The 20,000-nt window shown below is 38.3% G+C and overlaps 1 protein-coding gene across 2 annotated transcripts in view; it reads right to left on the bottom strand.

Moving 5' to 3' along the window:
* Positions 1-20,000, bottom strand: part of rps6kc1 (ribosomal protein S6 kinase polypeptide 1) — a 109,704-nt gene that overhangs the window by 26,209 nt on the left and 63,495 nt on the right. For both annotated transcript variants that reach the window (XM_061986964.2, XM_061986965.2), the window contains one exon: positions 8,907-8,996. In XM_061986964.2, coding sequence (XP_061842948.2) covers positions 8,907-8,996 — 90 coding nt within the window. The remainder of the gene's footprint in view (positions 1-8,906; positions 8,997-20,000) is intronic.

Here is a 20,000-nt window from a genome sequence, read left to right as displayed (position 1 = left end):
GCTTGTTGTTGTACTGTTTTCTTTTTTTTTTTTTTTCCCCCCCACTCAAAAACATTTGCCATCTGATGTTTATCAGTGATGCCGAAATGGTGAGAAAGTAAATAAACACAAGTGCAGAATAAACAGATGATTACACTGTCACTGGATTTTCCATGTCCACTCCCAAATTGTGTTGGGTGTGAATGTGTGCGCTTTAAAAACATGTTTCCCTCCTTCTAACACACACACACACACACACACACACACACACACAGAGTAGACCCCCTGCTAGCTCTCTGGCAAACAGTCATAAATCTGTCATCAGGAATGAAGCCATAGAGCTGACCCTGTCTGGATAAACAGCAATACATAACAAGGGCAGGAGAAGCATACACACATTCTTTACAAACATGTATTAGATACAGTGTTGTGTTTTCAGACCACATTTAAAACATAACTACAAACAGGGCAGACAGAGAAGAGACACTATAGACACAGCAGAGGTATAACACGCCCTCTATTGGCCAAGGATACCAACAACGCCAATGTGATGTCCGAGTGAACATGAACAATTTAGGATTATTTATCCATTTATTCACCTTATTTTGTTAAGCCCAAACATGTTTTTAAATCAAATATATTTATGCTGTAAGAAGATATTATGGAGCTAACCCCTGATGGTGTTTATTGTATTAGGAGCAGGATTATTCAGATTATTTCACTTATTTAATCAATTCCACTCTTTATCTCGGATAAAGATATGCTTCAACCATCAATAAAAGACATTAAGACAGAGATAAAACATAGAAAAATACCTTGATTTTTCATTTGAATTATTCTCAATGGGACAAAACAATATAATTGTAAATAAAGCTGTGTGTTGTTGTTTTTTTCCAAATAAATAAACATAGTGTTATGATGTAAAAATCAAATGTTACGAATACTACAAGACAATTTAATTGTATTTTAATGTTTTACAAAAAAAAATTTAAAAATATGTACGGGTAGGTTTTCTTAGAAAAGCGATTTTTGGATATTTTACCAGCACAGTGGCCTTGTGGTTAGACTGTCCGCCCTGAGACTGGGAGGTCGTGAGTTCAAACCCCGGGCCGAGTCATACCAAAGACTCCAAAAATGGGAGCCATTACCTCTCTGCTTGGCACTCAGCATCAAGGGTTGGAATTTGGGGGTTTAAAATCACCAAATGATTCCCGAGCGCGGCGCACGCTGCTGCTCACTGCTCCCCTCACCTCCCTGGGGGGTGAACATGGGTATGGGTCAAATGCAGAGGGCAAATTTCACCACACCTAGTGTGTGTCTGACTATCGTTGGGACTTTAACTTAATGTTTTAGAAAATTAAAAATACAGATATTATGTATATTTTCTTTAAAAAAAAGAGATTTAATACACATATGCGGTCCTCTCCAAGGTTTCTCATAGTCATTCACATAGACGTCCCACTGGGGTGAGTTTTTCCTTGCCCTTATGTGGGCTTTGTACCGAGGATGTCGTTGTGGCTTGTGCAGCCCTTTGAGACACTTGTGATTTAGGGCTATATAAATAAACATTGATTGATTGATTGATTGATTGATTTCTGCATATTTTAATTTGTTTAAAAAAATATGTTTATACCAGCAGAAATATCAAAATATATATTCTTAAATATATTATGACAGTACTTTTTTTTAATATATATATTATTCCACTTATTGGATTAATAGATTAATGTAACCTTGCTGCTGCCCTCTTGGAAAAGAGATTTTTGCTCTTAATGGGATTTTTTACCTGGTTAAATAAAGGCTAAAAAAAAAAAAACTTACAGGGTCACTTAAAATTGTGTAAAAACGCACATTTTAAGATGACTCGCAAAATATCCCACTGCTTTTTTTGACATAGTGCAGAAAGTATAATAAATACCACCAAGGACTGTTTTCACCGCTCTAGAAAGAGGTTCCGCAGCCTCCGTAGCAGAACCTCCAAGTTCTGTAACAGCTTCTTCCCTCAGGCTGTAAGACTCTTGAACGCATCATAATTATCCCCTCAAAAATGGACTAACTCGCTGGAATAAAAAGACAATATAACATACATCCATAAACGTGGATGCATATGCAAAAGTGCAATATATTTATCTGTACAGTCATCTATTTATTTATATCTGCACCTTATTGCTTTTTTTATCCTGCACTACCGTGAGCTATTGCGACGAAATTTCGTTCTTATCTGTACTGTAAAGTTCAAATTTGAATGACAATAAAAAAGGAAGTCTAAGTCTAAATAAATAAATGTGCATTTTCAGGAGGAACCCATGAGTTTAAACACATTATATGAAGTGTCTGAAGCCATGTACTATATATAAAAAAAATATATATGTATAATTTTAAATATGTATCTAAAAAAACAGAGTAGAAACGTGGCCTAATCGCAGCTTTTAAACAACATAGCACAAGCCGGCTGGGGCTGCAAGAAAGAAGAGTGTAAGCACACTTGCAGTCTCATTGTTGCAATGCGGCGCCCTCTGCAGGACACTAAGAACATTACAAATAGACCTGCTCCATGATTGGGTAGTGTTGAAAGAAAGTGTTGACCCTGGAACTCAGGAAACAGAGTGGACCGACACCAGCAGATGACATGGCACCCCAAACCATCACCCAACCATGCAAATTTTGCATTTCCTTTGGAAATCGAGGTCCCAGAGTCTGGAAGAAGACAGGAGAGGCACAGGATCCACGTTGCCTGAAGTCTAGTGTAAAGTTTCCACCATCAGTGATGGTTTGGGGTGCCATGTCATCTGCTGGTGTCGGTCCACTCTGTTTCCTGAGATCCAGGGTCAACGCAGCCGTCTACCAGCAAGTTTTAGAGCACTTCATGCTTCCTGCTGCTGACCTGCTCTATGGAGATGGAGATTTCAAGTTCCAACAGGACTTGGCGCCTGCACACAGCGCAAAATCTACCCGTGCCTGGTTTACGGACCATGGGATTTCTGTTCTAAATTGGCCCGCCAACTCCCCTGACCTTAGCCCCATAGAAAATCTGTGGGGTATTGTGAAAAGGAAGATGCAGAATGCCAGACCCAAAAACGCAGAAGAGTTGAAGGCCACTATCAGAGCAACCTGGGCTCTCATAACACCTGAGCAGTGCCAGAAACTCATCGACTCCATGCCACGCCGCATTAACGCAGTAATTGAGGCAAAAGGAGCTCCAACCAAGTATTGAGTATTGTACATGCTCATATTTTTCATTTTCATACTTTTCAGTTGGCCAACATTTCTAAAAATCCCTTTTTTGTATTAGCCTTAAGTAATATTCTAATTTTGTGACACACGGAATTTTGGATTTTCATTTGTTGCCACTTCAAATCATCAAAATTAAATGAAATAAACATTTGAATGCATCAGTCTGTGTGCAATGAATAAATATAATGTACAAGTTACACTATTTTGAATGCAATTACTGAAATAATTCAAGTTTTTCAAAATATTCTAATTTACTGGCTTTTACCTGTATATCAAATAAGCTGACCATATAGTGAAATCCCAAAAAGAGGACACATATATGCATGCAAAGGCCGAGACTAGGTGAAAATATGCCAATGATACTCCAACTTGCTTTATAAATAATATATTTATTTAAATGAAGTATTTTTTCTCCTCTGTTGACAGCAGTGTTGGCGCTAGGAATTTTCTAAATGGGGTCCCAGGGACCCCATCAAGTCATAAAAATGGGGTCCCACAGTACATTTTTGGGTTCCCACTTTTTTGTAAGCGTTTTGAAAACAAATGATAAACGTATGCATTATCTTGTTATATCTCACATTCTATATTGTGTTTTGGAAAAAGGTTGTCATGAACGTTACTTAATTCATTTAAAAAAATAATACAAAAGAAAACAAATGTGTATACATATGTAAATGTATTCAGTTATAAACATTCACTCACTTTCTTCTTTCCTTCATGGATCTAAACTTTACCGCTGCTGTTTTTATTGAATAAGTTGTATTTATTTCAGTATAAAAGTGTAAAAAGTGTTTTGCTTGGGTCATGAAATGATGATAATGGTGTGCCGGGGCATACATACATTTTATATTTAATGCTTAAATCTCTGGAGTCTACATCAACTTCACATCTATCCCTCATTTCAAAATGTTTTAGATTTTTTTTATGTTGTTTTTTTGTATGTTTTTCCGCCCTTTTTTGTCAAGCAAAACTATGTTTTTAATGGCAAACACACAAAATATGCAAAATCTTCCACCAAAAATATTTGTCAAAGTGTAATATTTGATGTGAAGTAATGGGAACCTTGGATAGGTCAATAATTCATAATAACATTGATTTTGATTCAATATTATGTTTTGAGCAATGACAGTTTGAAAGAAAAAAAAAAAAACAGCTTTGTTTTATTAGTCAACATTGCAACTTTTTCTAAATTACATTTTTTATTTCACTTTTGTTATGTTTTTGTTTATTTGAATAGTATTTTTAGAATGTGCCGTGGGCCTTTAAAACATTAGCTGTGGGCCGCAAATGGCCTGCGGGGCACATTTTTGACACCCCTGCTATAGATAATAAAACATTAAATGTGATAAATCTATGGATAAAAAGCAGAGCCTGGTTACGCATGCGCGTTTATCATAACTCTCTCTCTCTCTCTGTCTCTGCCCCTCCCTCACCAATGCTGCTACACACCTTCACAATTTGTTTTGTTTTTAACCCCTTCTTAACCCTGAACGTACATTGAAAATACACGCAACCCCAACTCAAAATGCCGGACATTTGAGGCATTTAAGAAACTCCGCCCTGACAGCTCCGCAAAAGAGGACATGTCGGGTGAAAAGAGGACGTATGTATGGTCAGCCTAGCATACTTCAAGGGAAACACGTACACGTGCCTGAAGAAAAGTGCAAAAATCACTGAGCTTGGATTTGGTGTAAATTCCCCCATAAAAAAAATAATGAAAATATCACAAACGACACGTTACATCAGACCTGGGCAAGTTAAGGCCCGTTGAGCTTTTCAATCTGGCAAGTAGAATAGTCTCACATCAATTTCCATCCATCCATTTCCTACCGCTTGTCCCTTTTGGGGTCGCGGGAGGTGCTGGAGCTGGAGCCTATCTCTCTATATTATGTTTTGAGCAATGACCATTTGAAAGAAAAAAAAAAACAGCTTTGTTTTATTAGTCAACATTGCAACTTTTTCTAAATTATATTTTACCTTTAAGCTTTTTTTATTTCACTTTTGTTATGTTTTTGTTTATTTTAATAGTATTTTTAGAATGTGCCGTGGGCCTTTAAAACATTAGCTGTGGGCCGCGAATGGCCTGCGGGGCACATTTTTGACACCCCTGCTATAGATAATAAAACATTAAATGTGATAAATCTATGGATAAAAAGCAGAGCCTGGCGACGCATGCGCGTTTATCATAACTCTCTCTCTCTCTCTGTCTCTGCCCCTCCCTCACCAATGCGCACACCTTCACAATTTCTTTTGTTTTTAACCCCTTCTTAACCCTGAACGTACATTGAAAATACACGCAACCCTAACTCAAAATGCCGGACATTTGAGGCATTTAAGAAACTCCGCCCTGACAGCTCCGCAAAAGAGGACATGTCGGGTGAAAAGAGGACGTATGGTCAGCCTAGCATACTTCAAGGGAAACACGTACACCTGCCTGAAGAAAAGTGCAAAAATCACTGAGCTTGGATTTGGTGTAAATTCCCCCATAAAAAAAATAATGAAAATATCACAAACGACACGTTACATCAGACCTGGGCAAGTTAAGGCCCGTTGAGCTTTTCAATCTGGCCCGCCGATACGGAAGTAGAATAGTCTCACATCAATTTCCATCCATCCATTTCCTACCGCTTGTCCCTTTTGGGGTCGCGGGAGGTGCTGGAGCTGGAGCCTATCTCTCTATATTATGTTTTGAGCAATGACCATTTGAAAGAAAAAAAAAACAGCTTTGTTTTATTAGTCAACATTGCAACTTTTTCTAAATTACATTTCACCTTTAAGCTTTATTATTTCACTTTTGTTATGTTTTTGTTTATTTTAATAGTATTTTTAGAATGTGTAAATGGTAAAAAAAAAAAAAAAAAAAAAAAATCTGCGTCCTTTCTGATTTCAATGCGTTAAAAAGACACAAAAAGTGTGTTAACGCCAACACTGCTTGACAGTATAACAAAATAAGTATTATATTCTGTAACATTCACACTTTTGGAAAAAAAAGTGCAGAGGTACAAAATATTCAAAATAACCTCTTGTATATAATCTAAACATAAATAATGCCTCAAAAGAAGTTAATTAAATTTAAACAAAAATCAGCAGAAGAGCTCTCGCCCTGCACAGCTGATGTGTGCTTTGTAGTGTGGATATGTGCTTGTAGATCATTTATTTGCCACAGATATATACCTTCAGTGCATTCTGCTTCCCATGTGTCACGGCCAGGACCAAAACACACATACTTTTCCCGCAAATCATTCGTGAAGTTGCATTTACGTTTCGGCTTCTCTCTTGTGTCCTGTCTGTCTCGCTCTCTGTCTCTGCCCCTCCCTCACAAATGTTGCTGCGTGCACACACCTACACAATTCGTTTTGTTTTTAACCCCTTCTTAACCCTGGACGTACATTGAAAGTACAACCCTAACTCAGAATACCGGACTTTTGAGGCATTTAAAGGGGAACATTATCATAATTTCAGAAGGGTTAAAACCATTAAAAATCAGTTCCCAGTGGCTTATTTTATTTTTCTAAGTTTTTTTCAAAATTTTACCCATCACGCAATATCCCCCAAAAAAAGCTTCAAAGTGCCTGATTTTAACCATCATAATATACACCCGTCCATTTTCCTGTGACGTCACACAAACATGGCGGAAAGAACAGCAAGCTATAGCGACATTAGCTCGGATTCAGACTCGGATTTCAGCGGCTTAAGCGATTCAACAGATTACGCATGTATTGAAACGGATGGTTGTAGTGTGGAGGCAGGTAGCGAAAACCAAATTGAAGAAGAAACTGAAGCTATTGAGCCATATCGGTTTGAACCGTATGCAAGCGAAACCGACGAAAACGACACGACAGCCAGCGACACGGGAGAAAGCGAGGATGAATTTGGCGATCGCCTTCTAACCAACGATTGGTATGTGTTTGTTTGGCATTAAAGGAAACTAACAACTATGAACTAGGTTTACAGCATATGAAATACATTTGGCAACAACATGCACTTTGAGAGTGCAGACAGGCCAATTTTCATCAATTAATATATTCTGTAGACATACCCTCATCCGCGCTCTTTTCCTGAAAGCTGATCTGTCCAGTTTTGGAGTTGATGTCAGCAGGCCAGGGAAGCTAGGGTCGATATTCTTCTCTTGATCATCTTCGGTGGCATAAGGGACGGTGTGAGCCAAGACATCCAGGGGGTTTAGCTCGCTCGTCTGCGGGAACAAACTGCCGCCATTGCTTGCCGTGCTAGCAAGGTCCTTTGTCCCTGAATTGCTCACAAACTCCGGCAGATTCAATGGGGGTCTGGCGGCAGATTTCTTGGACTTTATGGTTGGAAATGCATCTGCTTTGAGTGTCGCAGGATATCCACACATTCTTATGAGGGGCCGTTAGGGACATTATTCAGAATTACCTCTTACATACACTACTGAAATGCTCTCACATAAACAACTGAAATGTTTTTCTTTTATACACACTTCTGAAACACTCTTAAAAACACTACTGAAATGCTCTCACATAAACAACTGAAATGTTTTTCTTTTATACACACTACTGAAACACTCTTATAAACACTACTGAAATGCTCTTACATACACTACTGAAATGCTATCACATAAACAACTGAAATGTTTTTCTTTTATACAAACTACTGAAACACTCTTATAAACACTACTGAAATGCTCTTACATACACTACTGAAATGCTCTTATAAATACTACTGAAACACTCTTATAAACACTTCTGAAATGCTCTTACATACACTACTGAAATGCTCTCACATAAACAACTGAAATGTTTTTCTTTTATACACACTACTGAAACACTCTTATAAACACCACTGAAATGCTCTTACATACACTACTGAAACACTCTTATAAACACTACTGAAATGCTCTTACATACACTACTGAAACACTCTTATAAACACTACTGAAATGCTCTTACATATACTACTGAAACACTCTTATAAACACTACTGAAATGCTCTTACATATACTACTGAAACACTCTTATAAACACTACTGAAACATTCTTACATACACTACTGAAACACTCTTATAAACACTACTGAAATGTTTTTGTCTCACGCACACACACACCTGGAATTATTTTTCACTAGTATGTATAAACGGATTTCACCTGTGTGTGTGTGTGTGCTTTTTACACGTCCGTGTGAGAGACAACAATTTCAGTAGTATTGATTGGCGTTTTGTCCTACTAATTTTGGCGGTCCTTGAACTCACCGTAGTTAGTTTACATGTATAACTTTCTAGGACGTGTTTTATGCCACTTCTTTTTCTGTCTCATTTTGTCCACCAAACTTTTAACGTTGTGCATGAAAGGTGAGTTTTGTTGACATTATTGACTTGTGTGGAGTGCTAATCAGACATATTTGGTCACTGCATGACTGCAAGCTAATCGATGCTAACATGCTATTTAGGCTAGCTATATGTACATATTGCATCATTATGCCTCATTTGTAGCTATATTTGAGGTCATTCAGTTTCCTTTAAGTCCTCTTAATTCAATTTATATCTCAAGACACACTATCTGTATGTAATATGGCTTTTAATTTTTGCGGCTCCAGACAGATTTGTTTTTGTATTTTTGGTCCAATATGGCTCTTTCAACATTTTGGGTTGCCGACCCCTGGTCTATATAAAGTAAAATTAAAAAAAGTGCTGGTAGAGAGGTAAAGTCATGCCTCACCTGGTGCGGCGTACATATTAGCGCAGGCCTCTTTGTCCCAGGACTCCTCCACGTCACTCCAGCTGCAGAAGTAAGTGAGCTGAACATGACCTGAAGGGAAAGAAACACAAACCTCTTTCAAGTGTCGCCCCTTACTTTCCAAACTGTTTGGCCACCTCTAAAGCACTTCCTTCCACCCTTCCTTTCCCCTCCCCTTCCGTGAGCTTTTCAACCACACCGCCTCGGCGATTACTCCTGTTTAGCGGCTACCCGTTAACGCCGTCATTAGAACTAATGGTGTCATTAGGTAGCCGCGGCCATTAGCCCGGGCTAGCCAGAATGATGCACCACAGTACTCTGTTGATGGGCCCTTTAGAACAATCATTACCACGGGGGAGACTAAAACAGCCACTCAGCTAATTAGACGCTTGTTGATAACGAGGTGGAGAGAGATGATGGCGGAAGAAAACGGAGAGGCATCTGTGACCTAGGAAAAAACAGTCTTTTCGCTTGATTTTGGTAAACACAAGAAATTTTAACGGGGAGAGCGGAACCTCTAAAGCAGACCTTGTGCGTCCCAGGTGAGGCCAAACCATAAATTACAAAATAAATTTTAAAAAGTATCTACAAACCCCGTTTCCATATGAGTTGAGAAATTGTGTTAGATGTAAATATAAACAGAATACAATGATTTGCAAATCCTTTTCAACCCATATTCAGTTGAATATGCTACAAAGACAACATATTTGATGTTCAAACTCATAAACTTTTTTTTTTTTTTGCAAATAATAATTAACTTAGAATTTCATGGCTGCAACACGTGCCAAAGTAGTTGGGAAAGGGCATGTTCACCACTGTGTTACATGGCCTTTCCTTTTAACAACACTATATAATAACACTATATAATATATGCGGCTTTTACACACACATAAGTGAATGCAAGACATACTTGATCAACAGCCATACAGGTCACACTGAGGGTGGCCGTATAAACAACCTTAACACTGTTACAAATATGCGTCACACTGTGAACCCACACCAAACAAGAATGACAAACACATTTTGGGAGAACATCCGCACCGTAACACAACATAAACACAACAGAACAAATAACCAGAATCCCTTGCAGCACTAACTCTTCCGGGACGCTGCAATATACACCCCCGCTACCACCAAAACCTGCCCCCCCTAACCCCGCCCACCCCGAATTCGGAGGTCTCAAGGTTGGCAAGTATGATTGTGGTACCGGTACCGAAATGTATTTCGGTACTTTTCGATACTTTTCTAAATAAAGGGGATCACAAAAAATGTCATTATTGGCTTTGTTTTAACAAAAAATCTTAGGTTACATTAAACATATGTTTCTTATTGCAAGTTTGTCCTTAAATAAAATAGCGAACAAACAAGACAACTTGTCTTTTAGTAGTAAGTAAACAAACAAAGGCTCCTATTTTAGTCTGCTGACATATGCAGTAACATATTGTGTCATTTATACACCTATTATTTTGTACACATTATTAAGGACAAGAGGTAGAAAATGTATTATTAATCTACTTGCTCATTTACTGCTTACTTTCTCTTTTAACATGTTCTATCTACACTTCTGTTAAAATGTAATAATCACTTATTCTTCTCTTGTTTGATACTTTACATTAGTTATGGATGATACCACAAATTTGGGTATCAATCCGATACCAAGTAGTTACAGGATCATACATTGGTCATATTCAAAGTCCTCATGTGTCCAGGGACATATTTACTGACTTTATAAACGTAATATAAATTTAAAAAAAGATTTTGTGATGCTAAAAAATATCGACGTAATCATAGTAGTATCGACTAGATACGCTCCTGTACATGGTTATAGTTAAAGTACTACTGATAGTCACACACACACTAGGTGTGGTGAAATTAACCTCTGCCTTTGATTCATCCCCTTGTTCCACCCCCTGGGAGGTGAGGGGAGCAGTGAGCAGCAGCGGCGGCCACGCCCGAGAATAATTTTTGGTGATTCAACCCCCAATTCCAACCCTTGATGCTGAGTGCCAAGCAGGGAGGTAATGGCTCCCGTTTTTATAGTCTTTGGTATGACTCGGCCGGGGTTTGAACTCTAACCACAAGGCCACTGAGCAGGCAACATGGTATCATTACAGTGGATGTTAGGTGTAGATCCACCAATGGCGTTTGTGTATATTGTAGCGTCCCAAAGGAGTTGGTGCTGCAGGGACTTCTGGGAATTTGTTCTGTAGTGTTTATGTTGTGTTGCGGTGCAAATATTCTCCCAAAATGTGTTTGTCATTGTTGTTTAGAGTGGTTTCACTATATAGCACATGTTTATGACAGTTTTGGCGTTGTTCATATGGCATACTTGCCAACTTTGAGACCTCCGATTTCGGGAGGTGGGGGGAGGGGGGTGGGCGTGGTCGGGGTGGGACGGGGGCGTGGTTGGGGACGTGGCTAAAAGGGGAGGGGTATATTTACAGCTAGAATTCACCAAGTCAAGTATTTCATATATATATATATATATATATATATATATATATATATATATATTATTATTTTTATTTTTTTTTTAAATTAAAAAAAAAATTTTTTTTATTATATATATATATATATATATATATATATATATATATATATATATATATATATATATATATATATATATGTATGTGTGGGGAAAAAAATCACAAGACTATTTCATCTCTACAGGCCTGTTTCATGAGGGGGGGTACCCTCAATCATCAGGAGATTTTATATATATATTATATTTATATATATATATATATATATATATATATATATATATATATATATATATATATATATATATATATAAAATAAATACTTGAATTTCAGTGTTCATTTATTTACACATATACACACACATAACACTCATCTACTCATTGTTGAGTTAAGGGTTGAATTGTCCATCCTTGTTCTATTCTCTGTCACAATTTTTCTAACCATGCTGAACACCCTCTCTGATGCATTGCTGTGTGGCACGCACAAAAGTGCTTTCATCAAATGCACTAGATGGCAGTATTGTCCTGTTTAAGAGTGTCACAACATTGTTGTTTACGGCAGACGAACTGCTTTACGGTATACAAAAAAGTGACTGCTGTTGTTGTGTGTTGTTGCCACGCTGGGAGGACGTTAATGAAACTGCCTAACAATAAACCCACATAAGAAACCAAGAACTCGCCCTCTATCATTCTACAGTTATAACGTCATTGGGCAGGTACGCTTTTTTATATTGTGGAGGACCTGAGTCCGCCTGAATTTCGGGAGATTTTCGGGAGAAAATTTGTCCCGGGAGGTTTTCGGGAGAGGCGCTGAATTTCGGGAGTCTCCCGGAAAATCCGGGAGGGTTGGCAAGTATGTCATATGGCCACCCTTAGTGTGACCTGTATGGCTGTTGACTAAGTATGCAGGATGTTTATTGTTAATAAAGAATGTCTTGATGTTTACAGATTGTACATAGCGACATCTTGACTTGACTTTGTCAACTATAGACCATCTTTACGCATCCGCTCTTATGACTCTGGTTTGCTGCAGGTGTGTATAGGTAGCATATTTAGCTGTCACTCGTCCTACGAGCATGATGCTTGAAATAAATGTACAATTTTGTCGCCATGAGGGCGTTTCAGTGTTATAACTTCACCTTTATCTTTAGTTATTAAACCAACATTTGTTTGTTTCCCTTTTCTGTCTACACACTGTGTCTGCTTGCAAGTACTCCGTGATTGTGCGCTGCCGAACATGCCATGCTCGCCTGGGTGGAGGACCGGTACGTTTCAGAGGCGGTATAGGACCGAATATGATTCATTAGTATCGTGGTACTATACTAATACCGGTATACCGTACAACCCTAGATTGGACAATACATTAATTAGCTTTTTTGTACCTATAACACAAAGCTAAGATGTAGAGGTTTTGTTCAGTATTGTTTAGCATATATTGATTGACCTACATTGTATTGGTTTTAGTACCTTAATGCAGTGTTTTTCAACCTTTTTTCAGCCAAGGCACATTTTTTGGGTTGAAAAAATGCGGAGGCACACCACCAGCAGAAATCATTAAAAAAAACTAAACTCAGCAGCCGATATTGACAATAAAAAAGTAGTTCTCACAATTGTTGGATATGACTTTAAAGCATAACCAAGCATGCATCACTATAGCTCTTGTCTCAAAGGAGGTGTACTGTCACCACTAGAGATGTCCGATAGCCGATAAATGCTTTAAAATGTAATATCGAAAATTATCGGTACCGTTTTTTTTATTATCCGTATCGTTTTTTTTTAAATTTTGTTGTATTAAATCAACATAAAAAACACAAGATACACTTACAATTAATACACCAACCCAAAAAACCTTCCTCCCCCGAAAATGCACAATAAATAAGGGGGGAAAAAACATATATAGGTCATTTAGTTGATAAAAGCCAACACCAAGAATAGACATTTGAAAGGCAATTTAAAATAAATAAAGAATAGTGAACAACAGGCTGAATAAGTGTACGTTATATGAGGCATAAATAACCAACTGGTATGTTAACGTAACATATTATGGTAAGAGTCATTCAAATAACTATAACATATAGAATAGAGATGATTATCGGTATCGTTTTTTATATCATCGGTATCGTTTTTATTTTTTTTATTAAATCAACATAAAAAACACAAGATACACTTAAAATTAGTGCACCAACCCAAAAAAAACTTCCTCCACCATTGACAATAAAAGGGTTGTTTCTTTCTGTTATTAATATTGTGGTTCCTACATTATATATCAATATATATCAATACAGTCTGCAAGGGATACAGTCCGTAAGCACACATGATTGTGCGTGCTGCTGGTCCACTAATAGTACTAACCTTTAACACTTCATTTTACTCATTTTCAATAATTACTAGTTTCTATGTAACTGTTTTTATATTTATTTATTTTATTTATTTTATTTTTTTAAAAAGGACCTTATCTTCACCATACCTGGTTGTCCAAATTAGGCATAATAATGTGTTAATTCCACGACTGTATATATCGGTTGATATCGGTATCGGTAATTAAGGGTTTGGTCAATATCGGCAAAAATCCATTATCGGACATCCCTAGTCACCACCTGTCACATCACACCCTGACTTATTTGGAGTTGTTTTGCTGTTTTCCTGTGTGTAGTGATTTAGCTCTTGTCTTGCATTCCTATTTTTGGTGGCTTTTCCTGTTTTGTTGGTATTTTCCTGTAGCAGTTTCATGTCCTCCTTTGAGTGCTATTCCCCGCACCTGTTTTGTTTTAGCAATCATGACTATTTCAGTTGTGCGGACGCTATCCTTCTTCGTGTCATCTCTGCTCCACACGCTGCAAGTCTTTGCTGTCGTCCAGCATTCGGTTTTTGTTTTACTTTGCGGCAAGTTCAGTTTTAAGTTTCGTTTTGCAAAGCCTATGTTTATCTTATTTTATTTTTTTAAAAAGGACCTTATCTTCACCATACCTGGTTGTCCAAATTAGGCATAATAATGTGTTAATTCCACGACTGTATATATCGGTTGATATCGGTATCGGTAATTAAGGGTTTGGTCAATATCGGGATATCGGATATCGGCAAAAAGCCATTATCGGACATCCCTAGTCACCACCTGTCACATCACACCCTGACTTATTTGGAGTTGTTTTGCTGTTTTCCTGTGTGTAGTGATTTAGCTCTTGTCTTGCACTCCTATTTTTGGTGGCTTTTCCTGTTTTGTTGGTATTTTCCTGTAGCAGTTTCATGTCCTCCTTTGAGTGCTAATCCCCGCACCTGTTTTGTTTTAGCAATCATGACTATTTCAGTTGTGCGGACGCTATCCTTCTTCGTGTCATCTCTGCTCCACACGCTGCAAGTCTTTGCTGTCGTCCAGCATTCGGTTTTTGTTTACTTTGCGGCAAGTTCAGTTTTAAGTTTCGTTTTGCAAAGCCTATGTTTATCTTATTTTATTTTTTTAAAAAGGACCTTATCTTCACCACACCTGGTTGTCCAAATTAGGCATAATAATGTGTTAATTCGACGACTGTATATATCGGTTGATATCGGTATCGGTAATTAAGGGTTTGGTCAATATCGGAATATCGGCAAAAAGCCATTATCGGACATCCCTAGTCACCACCTGTCACATCACACCCTGACTTATTTGGAGTTGTTTTGCTGTTTTCCTGTGTGTAGTGATTTAGTTCTTGTCTTGCGCTCCTATTTTTGGTGGCTTTTCCTGTTTTGTTGGTATTTTCCTGTAGCAGTTTCATGTCCTCCTTTGAGTGCTATTCCCCGCACCTGTTTTGTTTTAGCAATCATGACTATTTCAGTTGTGCGGACGCTATCCTTCTTCGTGTCATCTCTGCTCCACACGCTGCAAGTCTTTGCTGTCGTCCAGCATTCGGTTTTTGTTTACTTTGCGGCAAGTTCAGTTTTAAGTTTCGTTTTGCAAAGCCTATGTTTATCTTATTTTATTTTTTTTATTTTTTTTAAAAGGACCTTATCTTCACCATACCTGGTTGTCCAAATTAGGCATAATAATGTGTTAATTCCACGACTGTATATATCGGTTGATATCGGTATCGGTAATTAAGGGTTTGGTCAATATCGGAATATCGGCAAAAAGCCATTATCGGACATCCCTAGTCACCACCTGTCACATCACACCCTGACTTATTTTTAGTTTTTTTTGCTGTTTTCCTGCGTGTAGTGATTTAGCTCTTGTCTTGCGCTCCTATTTTTGGTGGCATTTCCTGTTTTGTTGGTATTTTCCTGTAGCAGTTTCATGTCCTCCTTTGAGTGCTGTTCCCCGCACCTGTTTTGTTTTAGCAATCATGACTATTTCAGTTGTGCGGACGCTATCCTTCTTCGTGTCATCTCTGCTCCACACGCTGCAAGTCTTTGCTGTCGTCCAGCATTCGGTTTTTGTTTACTTTGCGGCAAGTTCAGTTTTAAGTTTCGTTTTGCAAAGCCTATGTTTATCTTATTTTATTTTTTTAAAAAGGACCTTATCTTCACCATACCTGGTTGTCCAAATTAGGCATGATAATGTGTTAATTCCACGACTGTATATATCGGTTGATATCGGTATCGGTAATTAAGGGTTTGGTCAATATCGGAATATCGGCAAAAAAGCCATTATCGGACATCCCTAGTCACCACCTGTCACATCACACCCTGACTTATTTGGAGTTGTTTTGCTGTTTTCCTGTGTGTAGTGATTTACTTCTTGTCTTGCGCTCCTATTTTGGTGGCTTTTCCTGTTTTGTTGGTATTTTCCTGTAGCAGTTTCATGTCCTCCTTTGAGTGCTATTCCCCGCACCTGTTTTGTTTTAGCGATCATGACTATTTCAGTTGTGCGGACGCTATCCTTCTTCGTGTCATCTCTGCTCCACACGCTGCAAGTCTTTGCTGTCGTCCAGCATTCGGTTTTTGTTTACTTTGCGGCAAGTTCAGTTTTAAGTTTCGTTTTGCAAAGCCTGTGTTTATCTTATTTTATTTTTTTAAAAAGGACCTTATCTTCACCATACCTGGTTGTCCAAATTAGGCATAATAATGTGTTAATTCCACGACTGTATATATCGGTTGATATCGGTATCGGTAATTAAGGGTTTGGTCAATATCGGAATATCGGCAAAAATCCATTATCGGACATCCCTAGTCACCACCTGTCACATCACACCCTGACTTATTTGGAGTTGTTTTGCTGTTTTCCTGTGTGTAGTGATTTAGTTCTTGTCTTGCGTTCCTATTTTGGTGGCATTTCCTGTTTTGTTGGTATTTTCCTGTTGCAGTTTCATGTCCTCCTTTGAGTGCTAATCCCCGCACCTGTTTTGTTTTAGCAATCATGACTATTTCAGTTGTGCGGACGCTATCCTTCTTCGTGTCATCTCTGCTCCACACGCTGCAAGTCTTTGCTGTCGTCCAGCAATCGGTTTTTGTTTACTTCGCGGCAAGTTCAGCTTTAAGTTTCGTTTTGCAAAGCCTATGTTTATCTTATTTTATTTTTTTAAAAAGGACCTTATCTTCACCATACCTGGTTGTCCAAATTAGGCATAATAATGTGTTGATTCCACGACTGTATATATCGGTTGATATCGGTATCGGTAATTAAGGGTTTGGTCAATATCGGAATATCGGCAAAAATCCATTATCGGACATCCCTAGTCACCACGTGTCACATCACACCCTAACTTATTTTGAGTTGTTTTGCTGTTTTCCTGTGTGTAGTGATTTATTTCCTGTCTTGCGCTCTTATTTTGGTGGCATTTCCTGTTTTGTTGGTATTTTCCTGTAGCAGTTTCATGTCCTCCTTTGAGTGCTATTCCCCGCACCTGTTTTGTTTTAGCAATCATGACTATTTCAGTTGTGCGGACGCTATCCTTCTTCGTGTCATCTCTGCTCCACACGCTGCAAGTCTTTGCTGTCGTCCAGCATTCGGTTTTTGTTTACTTTGCGGCAAGTTCAGTTTTAAGTTTCGTTTTTGCAAAGCCTATGTTTATCTTATTTTATTAATTTTTTTTTTTTAAATGACCTTATCTTCACCATACCTGGTTGTCCAAATTAGGCATAATAATGTGTTAATTCCACGACTGTATATATCAGTTGATATCGGTATCGGTAATTAAGGGTTTGGTCAATATCGGAATATCGGATATCGGCAAAAAGCCATTATCGGACATCCCTAGTCACCACCTGTCACATCACACCCTGACTTATTTTTAGTTTTTTTTGCTGTTTTCCTGCGTGTAGTGATTTAGTTCTTGTCTTGCGCTCCTATTTTTGGTGGCATTTCCTGTTTTGTTGGTATTTTCCTGTAGCAGTTTCATGTCCTCCTTTGAGTGCTATTCCCCGCACCTGTTTTGTTTTAGCGATCATGACTATTTCAGTTGTGCGGACGCTATCCTTCTTCGTGTCATCTCTGCTCCACACGCTGCAAGTCTTTGCTGTCGTCCAGCATTCGGTTTTTGTTTACTTTGCGGCAAGTTCAGTTTTAAGTTTCGTTTTGCAAAGCCTATGTTTATCTTATTTTATTTATTTTAAAAAGGACCTTATCTTCACCATACCTGGTTGTCCAAATTAGGCATAATAATGTGTTAATTCCACGACTGTATATATCGGTTGATATCGGTATCGGTAATTAAGGGTTTGGTCAATATCGGAATATCGGCAAAAAGCCATTATCGGACATCCCTAGTCACCACCTGTCACATCACACCCTGACTTATTTTGAGTTTTTTTTGCTGTTTTCCTGCGTGTAGTGAATTAGCTCTTGTCTTGCGCTCCTATTTTTGGTGGCTTTTCCTGTTTTGTTGGTATTTTCCTGTAGCAGTTTCATGTCCTCCTTTGAGTGCTATTCCCCGCACCTGTTTTGTTTTAGCAATCATGACTATTTCAGTTGTGCGGACGCTATCCTTCTTCGTGTCATCTCTGCTCCACACGCTGCAAGTCTTTGCTGTCGTCCAGCATTCGGTTTTTGTTTACTTTGCGGCAAGTTCAGTTTTAAGTTTCGTTTTGCAAAGCCTATGTTTATCTTATTTTATTTTTTTAAAAAGGACCTTATCTTCACCATACCTGGTTGTCCAAATTAGGCATAATAATGTGTTAATTCCACGACTGTATATATCGGTTGATATCGGTATCGGTAATTAAGGGTTTGGTCAATATCGGAATATCGGCAAAAAGCCATTATCGGACATCCCTAGTCACCACCTGTCACATCACACCCTGACTTATTTTGAGTTTTTTTTGCTGTTTTCCTGCGTGTAGTGATTTAGTTCCTGTCTTGCGCTCCTATTTTGGTGGCTTTTCCTGTTTTGTTGGTATTTTCCTGTAGCAGTTTCATGTCCTCCTTTGAGTGCTATTCCCCGCACCTGTTTTGTTTTAGCAATCATGACTATTTCAGTTGTGCGGACGCTATCCTTCTTCGAGTCGTCTCTGCTCCACACGCTGCAAGTCTTTGCTGTCGTCCAGCATTCGGTTTTTGTTTACTTTGCGGCAAGTTCAGTTTTAAGTTTCGTTTTGCAAAGCCTATGTTTATCTTGTTTTTTTTATTTTATTTTTTTAAAAAGGACCTTATCTTCACCATACCTGGTTGTCCAAATTAGGCATAATAATGTGTTAATTCCACGACTGTATATATCGGTAATAAAGGGTTTGGTCAATATCGGAATATCGGATATCGGCAAAAATCCATTATCGGACATCCCTAGTCACCACCTGTCACATCACACCCTGACTTATTTTGAGTTTTTTTGCTGTTTTCCTGTGTGTAGTGATTTAGTTCCTGTCTTGTGCTCCTATTTTGGTGGCTTTTCCTGTTTTGTTGGTATTTTCCTGTAGCAGTTTCATGTCCTCCTTTGAGTGCTATTCCCCGCACCTGTTTTGTTTTAGCAATCATGACTATTTCAGTTGTGCGGACGCTACCCTTCTTCGTGTCATCTCTGCTCCACACGCTGCAAGTCTTTGCTGTCGTCCAGCATTCGGTTTTTGTTTACTTTGCGGCAAGTTCAGTTTTAAGTTTCGTTTTGCAAAGCCTATGTTTACCTTATTTTATTTTTTAAAAAAGGACCTTATCTTCACCATACCTGGTTGTCCAAATTAGGCATAATAATGTGTTAATTCCACGACTGTATATATCGGTTGATATCGGTATCGGTAATTAAGGGTTTGGTCAATATCGGAATATCGGCAAAAAAGCCATTATCGGACATCCCTAGTCACCACCTGTCACATCACACCCTGACTTATTTTGAGTTTCTTTTGCTGTTTTCCTGTGTGTAGTGATTTAGTTCTTGTCTTGCACTCCTATTTTGGTGGCATTTCCTGTTTTGTTGGTATTTTCCTGTAGCAGTTTCATGTCCTCCTTTGAGTGCTATTCCCCGCACCTGTTTTGTTTTAGCAATCATGACTATTTCAGTTGTGCGGACGCTATCCTTCTTCGTGTCATCTCTGCTCCACACGCTGCAAGTCTTTGCTGTCGTCCAGCATTCGGTTTTTGTTTACTTTGCGGCAAGTTCAGCTTTAAGTTTCGTTTTGCAAAGCCTATGTTTATCTTATTTTATTTTTTTAAAAAGGACCTTATCTTCACCATACCTGGTTGTCCAAA

This window comes from Nerophis lumbriciformis, linkage group LG26, assembly GCF_033978685.3.
Source record: "Nerophis lumbriciformis linkage group LG26, RoL_Nlum_v2.1, whole genome shotgun sequence".
NCBI lineage: Eukaryota > Metazoa > Chordata > Actinopteri > Syngnathiformes > Syngnathidae > Nerophis > Nerophis lumbriciformis.
The sequence above is the reverse complement of the archived record's forward strand: the minus strand, read 5'-3'. Positions and strand labels throughout refer to the sequence as shown.